This window comes from Eschscholzia californica, unplaced genomic scaffold (genome assembly GCF_041429995.1).
Source record: "Eschscholzia californica isolate CP2 unplaced genomic scaffold, dmEscCali1.0.p SCAF_3, whole genome shotgun sequence".
Classification (NCBI taxonomy): domain Eukaryota; kingdom Viridiplantae; phylum Streptophyta; class Magnoliopsida; order Ranunculales; family Papaveraceae; genus Eschscholzia; species Eschscholzia californica.
In genome coordinates, this window is record NW_028238420.1 from 782,726 (window position 1) to 798,607 (window position 15,882).

Genomic DNA, 15,882 nt, shown 5'->3' on the forward strand with positions numbered 1-15,882 from the left:
GAAGAAACAAAACCATGGTATCAGAAACCAAAAGGCAAATGTTTAATTTAATACCATGAAGCAAAAAAACAGCATTCCCTTTTATAACTATGGATTTAAAACAGATGATGATAAGTATATTAAGTTTCTTCATAATTGTAGATTGTTCATCTTTAAGCTACTAGTACTATTGTCTTTTGTTCTGTACTTATAGAGACAGTAGTTGGGATTGATGTAGGAGATGCTTCTTTCAGCTGAGTTAATAATTGTTTTGGTAGATTTGCTGATGATGATGATGAATCCACCACCATTGGTGGGGTAGCACAAACTGGGATCACTGATCTAACTTGAACTGCTGGGGCCATGTTCTGTGATAGGAATCCACCACCATTGATTCTTCTATGAGGCTGATAGCAACTGGTTCTGATTTTGGTTTGTTGGGTAGGATTCTGATCAGGCATTGGATTATAGATGAAGGGAGGAAATACTATTGGAAACTGATGATTAGTAGTAGGTTTATTTGTGTTAAAACCAGAGCCTGAATTTGCTTTATCTGATTCTTTCTCAATAGATTTCGCAGTGGCAAATGCTTTCCCATTAAGCCATTCTTCTTCATCCTTTTGATGTTCATCCAATGGAGTTCGAATTTCTTGTGAATTGACTTGAGATTTGGTTTCGACTTCTACTGAGATTGTCCTGTTAGGTGGGCAAGGAGGAGATGGCAGTGGAGCTAAGAACTTGCTCTTTTGTTGATTCTGATTTCGGCTAGGATAGAAATCTGATAGAAGTTCCATTGATCTCTTCTGCTGATATAATACCATGGAATTTGAATTCTGACAAGAAGGTCCAAATCTGATAGAAGTACTATCCCTATACCCAGGAACCATTAATCTCTTTCTTGCTTGATTCTGATTCCTCTGTTTTCCTTCTTTAGTTTCATCTTTAGGACTGAATTTTGATAGAACTCTAGCTACTAGTACTTGTTCCTGTTCTTCACTGCTCTCAGTTTCTTTATTCGTCACTGCCCAATAGATCATCAATCTATAAGTTAGAGAGAGAAAGAAAGTAGCCAAGTTAGAGAGAGAGGAGAAAACCAGAACTTACTCTGTTTCAAAGTAGACCAAGCAGTAAAGGCAGCATTTTTCTCAGCTTGTTTCTTAGTTTTACCACCTTCACCCTTAAAACTCATACTAGCTAGCTCCACAGTACAAGTAAAAACAGGTAAATGGCCTGGACCTGATCTTATTGTTGTATAAACAGGAAGATTCAAACCAGCTCTATGAGCTGTTTCTTGAATCAAATTCTTATAAACCCCAGTTTCATCCTGTATATATATAACACAACAAATTCATTCCACCATTAAAGTTCACTGAAGAAAACAAGAAATGGGTATTCAAGAAAATTAAAGAATATGAACTCACAATTACTTTTGCAGTTAAAGATCTTGAAGGACCTCTAATGGAGAGAGTATTAAGAGCAACTTCAGCAGCTGAATGTTCAGCTTGTCTCAGTGTAGTACAATAACTTGGACTTTGAAATATTTCACCATTAAAGTTGACTGAAGCTCTGAATCTTGGTGCATGATCAGGTCCTTGACGAAAACAAGAATAAGAAGGAAGATTGAAACAACTTCTCTGTGCTAATTCTTGTAACTGGTTCTTATACATTCTTTACCTACTACCAATATCAACAAGTAAGTACAAAATCTGAGTTACCCATTAAAGAAAAAAAATCAATCTTAACTTTTACCAGATGATTGAAATGACAAGAAAGAAAACAAAATGAAGATTCACCCCCATCATTTCAAAAAGGCAAACCCATTACCCACCTAGTAAAACACCAAGATTTCTCTCAATCTGGCATGGGATTGTTCTATTTTCTCTCTCTAGGTAGGAAGAGAATGTGTTGATGAAGATCTTTATGGGAGGAAGACAGAGTAGAGTGGTGACAAGGGAAAGAGAAACATTTCAATGTTTGAGTTTGTTAAAGGGAAATGTTTTGTTTTTGTTTTTTTGGGATACCCAGGAGAGAGAGAGAGAGAGTTGGATTCCCTAGATGTGTTTCCCAATAGAGCACAGTTTTCCATTTGGTTTTGAGAGAGAGGGAGAGAGGCAAGCAACAGGTTGCAGGTCAGCTCTTACCATCAATGTTAACATTTATGGCTTTTGAAAGCTATTACCCTTTTTCTTCATAGTTTTGTTTTGTTTTTATGTCTGTGGACTCAATGGAGAATTTTGTTTTATGGGTCTCTATACGGAGTAATAAAAATTCGCCCTTGTTTAATTATCAATATTTACCATTCACAAAAAAAAAAAAAAATCTTCTTAGCTTATACTTCATAATAAAAAACCAGTCCACACTTCACGGATCAAATTATTCGAGGTTGCCCTTCTCTTATAGCTCGCATCACTGAAAAATGTGTTTGAGTTTTGGTCTTTTCGCCTCTCATAAGTTAATGCAACAATAGCTATTCTTTTTAGCATGTTCTCATATTCCCTTGGTTTCAAAGAACCCCTAGTTCAACCAAATTGGGGTATTAAATGAGGAGATAGTCTAACAAAAATGTCTTGTGATATTCATACCTTTACTTAGATTTTTTTAGAAGGCGGGCTCACATGGATGTCGATGTATATAAAACGAATAATAAACAACTACAAACATGTCTAATATAGTTCACAAAACATGTTTCTCATTAAAAAAAAAATTACTTGGACAACCCAAACATAATTCTCACAGTAAAACATAACAATTGGACAACCCCTCCCCCAATTATATACACCCAAAAACCTCATTAGATTAGAAAAGTATAAGAACCACCACCACCATCATCCAAGACCCGAAAAATCAACAATTTAACTAAGAAATTACTAGGGGCACAAACTTTCTTCCTTCCCACAGATTTAGCCTTGAGCTTGCTCCCTTCACCCAACCCACTTCAGACCACCTAGATGTCTTAAGCTTAAACTCCACCAGTGGAACCCTATCAAATCATACAAATCATTGTCCCACAAAAATCATACAAACCAATGTTTCATCGAATCATTCTACAGTGATGGATCATCCAAGTCAAATTGTGTTCATTGGTGTGGTGAGGGAGACTTCCCAGAATTTTCATATTATCTGCTTCTGGCTCGGGTACTAGTGTTGCCGTTGCTAGTCTTGCTTACTTGGTTAGATTCCCCGACTTCAGCAGATAGAGCAAGAATATCAGGTGATATTTCATGACTTCCACTTCTCCTGTCCCAACTCGAATGTCTGGGATGAATTCCTGCAGTTTCTTCCATGCACTCAGCAGGGAGAGTCCGGCTCAAACCTGGTGACATGTTATTGTCCAATTGGTCTCTGGTGGCATCCATGCCATCATCGTTGTTGATTTGCCCTTCAAAGTTACCTACCCATACCGGTTTTCTACCCATTTCTATATCGCCTGTGGGTTTTCCCATATTTGGACTCATAAAACCCCCAGTCGCCATCCGTGTTGGCAACTCTGGTTCCAGTTCGATCCTTGCCCTGAATTTGTTTTTGGTTGGAGGAATGCTGGTCCAGAAGATCTCCCCAAAATTTTTCACCATTCCTAAGTTATATGGGTTGGCCCTCCGATCATATCGGTATCTAAAATTTTCGTAAGTTGTCTGCACAACAAAATAGAAGAGATAAACCCATGTCACAAATCCAAATAATTTCCATACAAGTGTACAAATAAGATATAAAGATATTGATGTATGAGTAAGAAATGATGGCTTACTTGATTGGTGCTGATCAGATAAAGATGGAAAACAGTAAGCCCACCGACGAACCAAACAGATATGAAGGTGTATATTATTAGCACGATGGAGGCAGGGGTTTTGCTCATTGCTTTCCAGATTGTTATCTTCTCGGCGTTCATAATCCTCGTGATGAACACCCAGCAGAATCCAAACACGTATATGCAGAGAAGAGTTGTTGAGAAGACGAACATGAAAAAGAAACGGTAATTCCTCTGCACATAAAATCAAACAACAACGTTAATCAATAATGATTAATCATTAGTCATCAAAAAACCCAAAAAAGATAAGCAAACTTTTAAAACCATCCAAATACAAGCAGCATGTCCCTAAAGGATCATCCACATTAAATAAATGAAGAGGAACCTTACCCGCCCAATACACTGTCCGACCCAGGGGCAATGATGGTCAAATCGTTCCACGCAGTTATTGCAGATGGAACAATGCGAACAACGAGGAGGTCTATATCGCATGCAGGTATCACAGTACTTGATCTTAACCGTGATTCCATTGACCACAACATCTTTCATACGAGGCAAACGTAATTGTGGAGTTTGGTCACCCCCAGTTTCAGGAGTCCCTTCATAACCTTCAAGCTCAGGAGGATGTCTATTGCGAGGTATTATACCAGGATCTCTTCCAGAAGTAAGTAGAAGCAAAACTAAATCCTGAAATGGGCATCGTGATGGGTCAAGAAAAGAAGATATTGCAACTTCTGAAAGGAAAAAAGTAACGGAAGAAGCTAATGCTAATAATACAAAGATATGTATTGTCTTCTTTATGAGCGTAAAATAACAAGTAAAGAGACCCTTCAGCCTTAACTGTTAAGCGAGATTTCAATTTCTTTTACTTTCTATCTTTTGATTAAATAGCTTTCTGGAATTTGGGATGGCCAATAAAACAAATCACAACTAACGTAGAAAAACTGTACTTATGCTAAGAAATTCAGATAAAGATGATTCTCTCACATAAAAAGTGAATGCCACGGCAACCACCATTATCGATATACCATGGTGACGAGGAAAATCATTCATTAGATTTCTGGCTACAAAGGCGCAGAAAATTGTGACAGGAGCAGCAATGAGGAATATGGTTAGTAACATAGATCTGGCGTCTGGACCAAATATAAACCTCCCTTGAAGTAAAAACACCTGCAAGATTAAAATGAGTTATTGCATTTGTTGAAACTATAATATAATGAACGCGAGAAGTACAGCAATATAACAGTTACTCTGAACAGGAAACATAAAAAGAAAAAAAAACAATTATTTTTATTCTATATTTGATCATGTCAAATTGTTGCCAATAAAACCAATTGAAGTAACACTTAATAGAGCCGAAAAATCCTCTTTAGAGACCTACACTTTGCAAAAGAGAGATAACATAGTCGAATTCCGCAAATCTCGAAAGAGAAAGATCGGGGATGTAAAGTATTCAAATTACCCAGAGAGTCAAAGAACACCAGCACTTAAAGTAGATATACACAAAACTGTTAACACTTCTTCTTTTTGAATAATAATTCGTTAAGGCTTCTAAAATACCACTTCTGCTCTTTTACGACATATTCATACAAGTGTTTACTACTTTACCGTTCCAAACTATGTTAAGAAATCACACGAAATCGATAAGAATTTAATAGATACTGAGACATAATATTCACTAACTAGGGAGTTGTCGTCTTTTATATTAACACAAAAGAGGAAATCATTGCTAAAGGGGTTGTTTCACTTTTAAGAGAATAATTGAACCATACCCATTAAAAACACGACACAATTATCATGTTAAAGAGGATTTATTGAAAGATTTCACAACTATACAAACTCACTAAGTTCATTATTTGGGTTCTCATTTCTTGTTTCCTTCTTAAGCAACAAGAGATGTGCATATACAGTTTGTGCACATAAATTTCTATGATTTTCATATTCCTTCTTCCAGAAATATAGTTATATCTTAATCCAATAAATAAACAGTTATTTAGCTCGAAGTCAGATATACTACAAAAAGAAGGATAAAGACAGATTACCAATAAGAAATATTTGTCATAATTAACTAACTATATGCTTATATCTACTGAAATGAAACAGTATTTCATATCAAAGGAATCAAGAAACCCTAAATTTATTATCAATTCCACATCCCATATCTACCACCAATCAAACAGGATGAAAGTTCCTCAAAACCCCTAACTTTTTTTTGTGCCCTTCTTTTATGGGGAAGAATTGAGTCAAATAGTAAGAATATGAAACATGGGTACTTACATTGCTTCCTTTCCATATCTGATAAACCCTAGGTTGTGGCGTATTCGTATCTCCGCCACCTGGTAGATCTGAACCCTGGGTAGGAGGTGGTACCACGTACATTTAATATATCTACCTTCCTGCCTATTCTGCTACGTTGAACAGATAGCTCTCTGGATCTTCAAGATTACTTTAATGGAAGATAAAGGCAGCTCCTTTTTTTGGGAGTATTTGATTTGATTTGATTAATTCCCCCCACCTTGCTTGAACTAGGTTTTGTCAATGATGTGGGTCAGATATATCTGGAATCTCAGATGAACGAACAGAAAAGGGTTGTCAGAAGAGTTTAATCTGATTAAATATGGGTACCGTCCGTCCGGGAAGAGTCAGTCAGGTTAGACCCTTTCTTCTCCGATGTGGGCTCTCTCTCTCTCTCTCTCTCTATAGTCTTCTTCTAGTTTCTCTCTCTAAGTTCTTCTCCTTACACTTTACAGGCAGTCACTATGAGAATGAGATGGCAGGCAACACAAGTCAGATCTTCTCATCTCAAAAAGTCTCCCAATTTATTGTGGGAAACGAACCAGTTCCAAAATTTAGAACCAGTTCCAAAATTTAGAACCAGTTCCACATTCTTGGGTGATTTAATTGGGCATCTGGTTAGAACCTGAACAAAAGAACCATTTGCACGTTTCTTGGTTCCAGGCTCTACCCTGATGAAACCGGACAAACCCGTCCGCAAGGACAACGACAAGTTAATTCGTCGTTCCAAGTTGTATAAATTTCATTCAAAGTCGGAAAGAGTTGATCGAAGTTGAATAAATTTCATTCAAAGTCGGAAAGAGTTGATCTAAATAACTACGTAGTTAGACTCTAGTCGAGGATCTTAATGAAAATATATCCTCGTCTAACTTTATGAACAAGCAACTTCAAATTAAACTCTATTAAAAGCAAAGATTAATGGAAAATTCCACCATACTAAAATTTTGATCTTGGGTCAAAGCTATGTGTATATGATGAATTTGTGAGTAGATAGAGGAATGAGATCATGCTTATTTCGAGAGGGACAGAGGGCTGGTGTTCAAGTTGACTTTCAAGTTGCGACTATTGGTTGTGGGGTCAACTACCTAGCTCACGCAAGCTACCCAACCTAACCATTTAAATAGACCACACTAAATTATTTTATTGTAATATGCTCTCCACAATTGACAATTTGTTCTTCGTGGTCCGGTATTGAAAAGTTATGATCTTATGTGATCATCTACTACCGTTTCGTCTTACACATTTTGTTGAATTTGATAAAATAAATTGTGTTCCTCAAAAGACATTATAATCAACTGTATCATACGATAAACGTAAATATCATACAAAATAATTTTTGTTTACGTAGAAATGATCTAATCCAATTAGCAATTACGAGAATTTTATGAGAAGTCCATTGTCTTCAAGACGATTTGTCTTACGAGTTACGATAGTTCCGATACATGTAACATGTACGTCTTTTCATTAAAGATATTTGACTTTTCAAATTGTATGACTTTTACGAGAAATCAACTGTCTCCAAGACAAATTCCCTTGGCCATTCCCTTATACTAATTGTCAAATTTTTTTGGACAATGCTATTGAAACTCAAGCGACCAAAGTCCAATAAGATCTAGGGAAGTTCTATAGGCGCATCTTCAAATAGGCCATCTTCCATATAAATTTCTAAAGCCAATTAAATGTGGGGCCTATAAGTTTGATATTGGACTGGCACCTGCCAAACCCGTCAACTCAGCTGCTGCAACAGTGCAACGAGTTCAATGAAAGTATGAGAGCTGTTAAACCCAATACGAACTGGGTGTTACTGAAGAGGCACTCAGTGTGCCCCCAACTCTTATTTGTTCTTCTCTGTTTTCTTCTCCATCTTCATTGTCTCTTCTCCTTCGCATCACCATCATCACGTGAACAATCGTGTTTTCATCAATCTACATTGTGGAGTTAGAGGGAGAAAAAAACCTTGTTATATATAGAGAGAGAAAGAGAGTAAAACCACCGTGGAAAGAACCTTAACTTCAAACCAACCTTGATGTATGATGAGGAGTTAGAGAGAGAGAACCATGACTCCCGTGCCTTGGTCAAACCACCAAAACCACTATAAAAATCCACTCGGAATGGTCTCGGACTAACCAGTCTGAAACTTCTCGGACTGGTAAGTTCAAAAGTTTTCGGTCTGGTCCGAACCGAAGGTTTGTTTTGAATTTCGGACGGGTCGATCCTAGAACTTAATACCTGGGTGCCAACAAATGTTTGGGGTCAACGGAGGTTGACCTTAGTATACCCCCTCCCGAATGCCAGCATTAATTTTTTCGCGTGCTTTTAGCAACTCCGGTACAGCCATAATCGTGTCAAAGATCAATTCCTTCATTTTCTTCCCATTGCCCTATCTGAATAATTGGAATGTCATTTGTCCTAAAGGCATGTCAAGTAATTTTTCATTAAAAGTACTCTTAATCAAACTATTTTTAATGTACCATTTACATAAATCCACAGTCCTAAGATTTGATAGGCAATCTAACTTACAACCTATGACAGAGTATGGTTGAAGGCCATAATACCCTAAAAAATGGTGTAATCTGAGAGTTATTTTCACCCCCTTCTTTTTTCCTTCTTTGTGCACAAATCTAAAACAAAAATCAAACTCTAGATCTCCTAAAACCCAAATCCCTGAACACCATCTTCGCCTCATCGACATCGTCAAGGTCATCGGTCACTCACGAGTTTCTTAATGGGTTAGCCACATCGATTTTGTGCACCAACCCACTATGCACCATTCTTCTTCTCAAACTCTAAGTCAAGAGATACCATATTTGTTACAAACCACTGTAGATGAAGAAAGTCCAAAATTGGGAAACGTCAAAAGACAATGCCATATCGATTTCTGGACAAGATTCCATCTCTAAAGAGGTATATGTGTCTTTAAATTAACTATGACACTCAAAGCCTTAATAGTTGTCGATATTGTCTCCGCTTTTACCATCTCAGGACCAAGCTTTCAGATAAGAAATTTTGTCTCGGCGAAAGACTCCACGAGCCCACCCAAAAGCCAATCTGAGTGGAAGCATTATCCTCTAGTGACTACATTGCCTCTAACCATTTGTCGGATTCTCTTTAGCAAGTTTGTCTTTCACTAGAAAATAATAACCCAAGAACAACAAACATGTTAGAAATGTTTCAACAAAAAAAAAAAAAAAAAAAAAAACAAGCATGTTAGAAAGAAGGGAGATTTTTTCCTTTCCTTTATATCCGGTAAGGTAGGTTTGAATTGATAGTTAAGGGCGAACCCTTGAACGTACCAAAAGACACGTTGGTCGTGGATTCTGCCGCTCTTTCTCTCTAAAAAGAACCCTCTCCCTCTCTCTCTCTCTCTCTCTATATATATATATATATATATATGTGGATGTAGCAGGCAGCAGTCAGCTGATAGACGAGGCTTGAAGTAGAATTCAACCTACTCCACAAAGCTCTTTTGTTTTCTTGCCTGTTAGCACAAACGAAACCCTAGAAATATTCTCTCCTCCACACATATTCTCTGCAAAATTTTACTTCTGTTGCATTCTCTTTAACAGGTTAGATTCTTCCTTACTTGTATTGGTAGATGTTTTCCCTTTTGAAAGCAAAATCAATATTTTCTTTTTTATTACTTCAAATTCTATACCTAGGGTTTTACTTATACCAGCTTATATCTGATGAATTGAATTCCTCCATAGAAAATCCTGCTAGGGTTTTACATTTTGGAGACTCTTTCCCCTTTTAGTTCTACAAGATTTTAATTTGTAGTTTCTTTGAATATTGTAGATAGGTTACTCTTTTTTACTTGTATATTTTAATAGCCAGTCCCTAAAAACTGTGTAAAAAAAGTACTGATTTTGTATCAGAAGTGATTTTTGAATAATCTGATCAATGCTTGTAAGAGGGTTCTATCCGAATTAAGCTTATATTTGTATACTTAGTAAGTAGAGAAACAGTTTTATGGTGATTGATTACTTATACAGTTTGTATTCACGATTTCGGTTCTTCAAATTTAATACACATATTTAAATCATGCATACATTTTCAGAAAGATCAGACTGGACGTAGAACGTTAGGTGCAATCTATATTGTACGCCTATGAGTGTCTAGACTGTGAAAGTTCTGGAGTCTTGGTCAATATTGACGTAATCACACAAAAAAACCTAGAGGGCGAGTGTAAAAACTGGGTTTATGTTTAAACTTCGCGTCATCAATTACTCATTCTTTTGCTATTAATTATGGATTGCAATACACTAGTGCTTCATTAGTTGAAGGACACTAGTCTGGTGGTGACAATGTTAACCGATTGAATGTTAATGTCTTCCTCCCGACTGTAAATTCATTTAACTCAGCGAATGGGGAACGTTCTAGTAAGAGGATTTGTATTGATATTGATGTTTTTCTTCCTTGTGTCGTTTTGAGTTTTTTTTATGGTCTCATTGAGCAATTGATGGAGTTCAATTCTCATCTTTCATTTCCTTTTCTTTACAGATTTCATATCTCACACTGACACACTCACTAGGTGACCATAACTTTACTATATAGACGATGAGCAGTACATTTAATGGACAAATTTTGGTGGAAAAGCTTGCGAAACTCAATAACACGCAGCAAAGCATAGAGAGTATCCTTTTCATACTGACATCAAGCGCAAATTATACTTTCTTTCTTTTTCTTTTTGTTTGTCAATCTATTCCAAGGAACTTAGTTAGGTGATTTAAATGCTGATTAAGTTGGGGTATTATACCCCCCCCCCCCCCCCCTGGTGTGATGATGCTAGCGCTCTGCAAGGAAATTGTTTTTTTTTTCACCTAACATGGTAAATGTCCTTTTTGGGGTGTAACGAACGAAAACTCCTTTAAAACCAAATCACCTCGTTCCTTTTTTCGAAGGATTAAACTTTTGCAGTGATATGTATGCTATGTTGTAATATGTAAAAAGCAAAGGTTTTCATGTAGCGTTATCACTTAGCAGTTTCTCACGTTTCCGTAATATTACACCCAAACTACATGGACTTATATGAGACTTCATCTTTTCATCTTTCCTTCATGGTCATTCTTATGGGACCCTTCTCCTAGTTGATACATCAATAATATTTGAGGCCAGAACAAAAGCTATGAGTGGAGCACTTACGCTTTCATGCCTTGAGCCAATTACTTTTTAGCGTGGACATGCCCTTTACTATGATAGTGAACGGGCCAAAAATCATTTATAAGGCACATCTGCCACTTCTTATCTCTGGCATAAAGATAATTTATAAACCTCACCCCACCTTCCCCTGTACCAAATTCTTGTTCTGGCCCCTCTTTTGTTCGAGCATTCATTTTAAATTGTTGCCTCGTAATTACAATTATCTTGAGATGCTATCCTTGACCTGCTCTAGCTTTATCACACTGGTGTATCTTCCATATGAAAAAAGCGAAGCAAGTTGTTGAAACATGGGATAGACAGTTCCATTGCTCTCCTCGAGAGCAACGATTGTGTTATTTGTATCTTGCAAATGATATATTGCAGAACAGTAGGCGAAAGGGTTCAGAGTTTGTTGATGAATTTTGGAAAGTTCTTCCAAATGCTCTTAGTGATGTGACTAAGAATGGGGATGAATTTGGGAGAAATGCTGCACTCCGACTGGTATGGTGGAACTCAATTATCTTTTCATTTTAAATTGTGAATTATTTTATGCATGTCTGCTAGTGCGTGGGATCTGGGGTCGATATGTCTGTTTGGAATTGTTGTCGGAACATATTTTAAAAAAAAATATTGGCGAAACGTCTAGGTGGTTTTGTGCTAGAGACGTGTTCTGGCAGATAGTGTCATTTATGTACCGAGCCATGATGAATGTGTTGTCCGCTGGCATAAGAAAGAATTGACGTTATTTTCTGAACGTCTCGAGTGATTTACAGTTATTTTGTTCCTGTTTTCCGAATTCTTCTGGTTTGAATGAGCCAGGTAGCCTCGCTGCTTCTTTTTTGCATCTATGTCGCTAGGATTTTGTTCTTCAAAATTGTCTTTTATCAATTGAAGAAAACATGGTCAGGGTGTGACAGATTTTGATGTTATTTATGACTTTTGAATTAATAGTTCCTTGTTTCTGTAAAAGGTCCCAGACAACACAATCTTGCAAGTAAATGCTAATGTACATTAAACTAGGTAAACAACATTATGTAGTTTCTTCAAATAAATATTCAGATAATTACGATATGGAAAAGGCATGTTATTACTTACATAATATAGTTTCTTCAAATAAATATTCATTAAATAATCAGAAATTGAGTGACTTACAAGTCCAAAAAAGGGAAGCAAATGGGTTTCTTAGGTAGACAAGGTTAGAGTCGATCTTGCAGATGTAATAGTGTTGCATTTTTTTCATATTGTTCTCTACTCCCCAGGTTGGCATATGGGAAGAGAGAAAAGTTTTTGGTTCTTGTGGACAAATGCTCAAGGAAGATATTACTGGAAGAAACTTGGAGAAACGTAGTAGTAATGGTACTAATTTGGGCATCAAACAGGTGAGAAATTACATTTCTTGTTATAAGGGGTTCCACTTCTACGTACAAGACAAAGTTGTGAGAAATTAATTTCCTTTTTACCTTTTCCAGGGTATTCTGGAAAAAATTGTATCAGGTTATGGAGCTGTTTGTGATGGTTCCAAGGATGAAGAAGCTCTGTTCGGAAAATGCAGGGAATCTATAAGGTCTGTCGATAAGTTAGAGAAGGATATTGGTGGCAATTATATCTCAGGTACACATAAATGGGTTAGGGGTTGATTTCATTTTTTTCTGAAGGACCATTTTGTACTCTTAATCAGAAACCGTTCCAATAACATGATTAATTTGACATAATGAAATCAAGTTGTTCTTCATCATATAAAATTAAGTTTTTAACTGTGTTTGTTCAATAAAACCGTCTCAATATGCTTATTAGATCTATCTTCCTACTTGATTCAGCTTTGGATTACTTAAATGAAATTCATGAACTTTTAATGGATACTAAAGGAGTCTGACTCCTCAATATGAAAATATTGAAGTACTTCAATCTGTTAATTTGCAAAACATTAAAACTGATTGACATAATCGCGTGATTTCTCTACATCTGATACTCTTGTGGTCAACAGGTCAACTCAATGGTTCCGAGTTCTTAGAGCCACTGAAAGGGCAGCAAAATATACTAAGAGAATGCATTGTACAGCTGAGAGCAGCTGAATCATCTAGACAAACTCTCGTCTCTCACTTAAAAGAAGCTCTTCAGGAGCAGGTTCTTTTCCCACTTCCTTTTTCAATACAAACCTATATATTAATATTACATTTTGCTCTTTAGAGAACTGACATTACTCCGTTATCAGGAGAATCAGCTGGAACAAGTCCGTACTCAACTTCAGGTAATCTCGTAAAGATCATCTAAAGACCTTTATCAATTTCTTTCATATTCTTGTCCCAATTTTATTTACAACAAGTAGAAAAATAATTAGAAGCCAATAGTAACTAATGCATGAAGGTCAGATTTTTATATTAGGGATCTTCATAAATTCCCCGAAATACAGATATACTAAGAATTACTTAGTTATAGTACGTTTGTGTACTGATTTTGTTCTTAGTATCATTGTGACTGGAGTATGCTCGATTTTTAATTCATTCATGGTTTATTCAATGTGCTTCTTTACTGGTAAACCATCTTTCAGGCTGCTCAATCTCGATCAGATCAAGCAAGCAATATCTGCCAGAATTTGATGAACAGAACCAGCGGGCAATTGCTACCTGAACAAAAGTTGAAGGAAGCAAATACGCTCTCAGACTTGACATCCACTTTTGCTACAGACAGTCTACCAACCAATGGAAACAAGGAACCGTCAGGTCCAGTTATGTATACTCGTCAGTTGTCAACTCTTCCTGAGAAAGCCTCCCATGTTGAGGAAGACCCTCGAAAATCTGCTGCAGCTGCTGTAGTCGCAAAGCTCACAGCTTCTCCTTCCTCGGCTGAAATGCTCACTTTTGTTCTCTCTTCCCTCGCTTCAGGGGGTGTCAGTAGCAACCATGTCAATAAATCTTCCGAAGATTATCCTTCAGAAAAGAGACCGAAACTCGAAAAACCACCAGATTCCCAGTATCCTCAACCAGCAGCGGATCAGCAACCTCAACCACCACCGTATCAGCATCCTGGACCACAAACAGCACCTTTTGCGTATCCTTCTTCACTTAATGGACAACATCAGTCAGGGCCCGCGTCATCATCACCGATGTCACAGCCAACACCACCACCATCAGCTAACTTCGTGCAAACTGCTGGATCAATGACTAGTGTACCGTATATCTGTGGTTCAGCCCCACAACAACCAAAACCACAAACACCTTTGCCCAGTTACCAGATATCAAGTAACCAACCATCAGGTATGCCTTCATACTCGTCTCCTTCAAATCCATATCAGAACTTTCAGGGACCAGGAAATAGTTTCCATAACCACGCTCAACCATTACCAGCGACACCACCGATCTCCAGACAGTAGATTGCTTTCAAGTTTGTTAGATACGGATATGGCGGGGTGAGATCTTTGGGTAAGCAAATTTTTCACAAACTTGTTTAGATTAATTGTTCACTTTGCTGCTGAACCCGTTGTGAGATTTAGGTGTTCGAATTTTTTTCGTTAAATCTATTACATGTACTTGTATGTAAATTAACTTTTAAATTACACATTAACGTTTGATACTGATTATTATTACCATCCCCAATCGTCGGGTGTTTATTCTTCATTGCCACAACTGAAGTTGAGTGTGTAATTGAGAGAAACCAGCACTCTCTCTTATGTCCCAAAAAGAGGACAATATCATTGTGTGTAGTCATAATTATCATGTTGATGGTGTCTGCTGAAACAACAATTGATCAACAAATATCATCCCACTTACCCCAATCCCGTTATGCCCATCATGTGCCACTACGGAACGCCCTAGTTCGATTCCCAAGTAATCATGGACAATCAAGCCGGGTTCATTTCCCTCCCCTACTCAGACTTGTGACTAAAAATTCTAGGTTGCTTTGAGATTTGTTCACCAAACAACCAACTGCACAAACCAATGGTGCTGATGATTTAGTTTCCTTTGACATAGACTACAAGAGTAGTAACAAAACATGGTCGGGGATTTTGGGCACAAAAAATATTCTCTGGGATTAAATTCTTTACAAGACTCTATGTTTTGTTTTTACATTTATGGGGACATTATTTTTTAACCTAAAAATTAACTTGATCAAAAATTGTCACCTAATCTTCATCTTCTCTATCACTTTCACCACCACAACTTCCCACCACTTCCATTTCAACCACCATTGCCACTTCTTCTCTCTTCTCTCACTCACTGTTACCTTACCTCTCCGTTTCTCCCTCTCACTATCTCCCTCTCTCTTGCTCTCACTATCTGTCTTTTGATCTCTCAGTTTTTCTCTTCCAATCTCTCATTGTTTCTTGATTGATTTCTTATTCTCTCTCTATATCTCTCCCTCTCCCTCTCTCTCTCTTTCTCCCTTTCTCTATCTTTTCTCTCTCTCTCTCTCTCTCTCTCTCTCTCTCTCTCTCTCTCTCTCTCTCTCTCTCTCTCTCTCTCTCTCTCTCTCTCTCTCTCTCTCTCGCATTGTTCCGGCTAAGGGAAGTGTTCCCTTCGTCACTTTCCTTCGTCGGAACTAGATATCGAGGAGGGTTTCGTAATGTTTCGTGGCTCTAACCATTTCGTGACCACAAACTCTGTGATGTCCACAGAGAGATATATACATACTGCGAAAGAGAGAGATAAAGACTGTTAGAAATATATATAAAGACTGCGAGCGATAGAGAGAAAGAGAAACTAATCTACGGAGAGATATGTCTATAG

General features: G+C 37.3%; 3 protein-coding genes across 4 annotated transcripts; 1 reads left to right on the forward strand and 2 right to left on the reverse strand.

The window, feature by feature from the left end:
- Positions 1-18: 18 nt before the first annotated feature.
- LOC147547446 (double-stranded RNA-binding protein 3-like) lies at positions 19-2,202 on the reverse strand. Of its 2 annotated transcripts, none has more exons than XM_086665570.1 (4): positions 1,808-2,202; positions 1,401-1,653; positions 1,084-1,303; positions 19-1,000 (listed from the first exon to the last, which is right to left on the reverse strand). In XM_086665570.1, the coding sequence occupies exons 2-4, from the start codon at positions 1,644-1,646 to the stop codon at positions 153-155; spliced, it is 1,314 nt and encodes a 437-aa protein (XP_086521696.1). In that variant the 5' UTR covers positions 1,647-1,653; positions 1,808-2,202; the 3' UTR covers positions 19-152. The 2 variants fall into 2 exon arrangements, with proteins under 2 accessions (XP_086521696.1, XP_086521697.1); XM_086665571.1 differs by having other exon boundaries at positions 1,401-1,656; positions 1,808-2,127.
- Positions 2,203-2,648: 446 nt separating this feature from the next.
- LOC147547447 (putative protein S-acyltransferase 7) lies at positions 2,649-7,133 on the reverse strand. The gene is made up of 5 exons (XM_086665569.1): positions 6,002-7,133; positions 4,712-4,894; positions 4,115-4,411; positions 3,725-3,958; positions 2,649-3,611 (listed from the first exon to the last, which is right to left on the reverse strand). The coding sequence occupies exons 1-5, from the start codon at positions 6,101-6,103 to the stop codon at positions 3,096-3,098; spliced, it is 1,332 nt and encodes a 443-aa protein (XP_086521695.1). The 5' UTR covers positions 6,104-7,133; the 3' UTR covers positions 2,649-3,095.
- Positions 7,134-8,881: 1,748 nt separating this feature from the next.
- LOC147547448 (uncharacterized) lies at positions 8,882-14,751 on the forward strand. Its single transcript, XM_086665574.1, has 9 exons — positions 8,882-9,187; positions 9,231-9,585; positions 10,520-10,652; positions 11,412-11,659; positions 12,418-12,537; positions 12,628-12,769; positions 13,143-13,282; positions 13,371-13,406; positions 13,707-14,751. The coding sequence occupies exons 3-9, from the start codon at positions 10,577-10,579 to the stop codon at positions 14,526-14,528; spliced, it is 1,584 nt and encodes a 527-aa protein (XP_086521700.1). The 5' UTR covers positions 8,882-9,187; positions 9,231-9,585; positions 10,520-10,576; the 3' UTR covers positions 14,529-14,751.
- Positions 14,752-15,882: the final 1,131 nt, after the last annotated feature.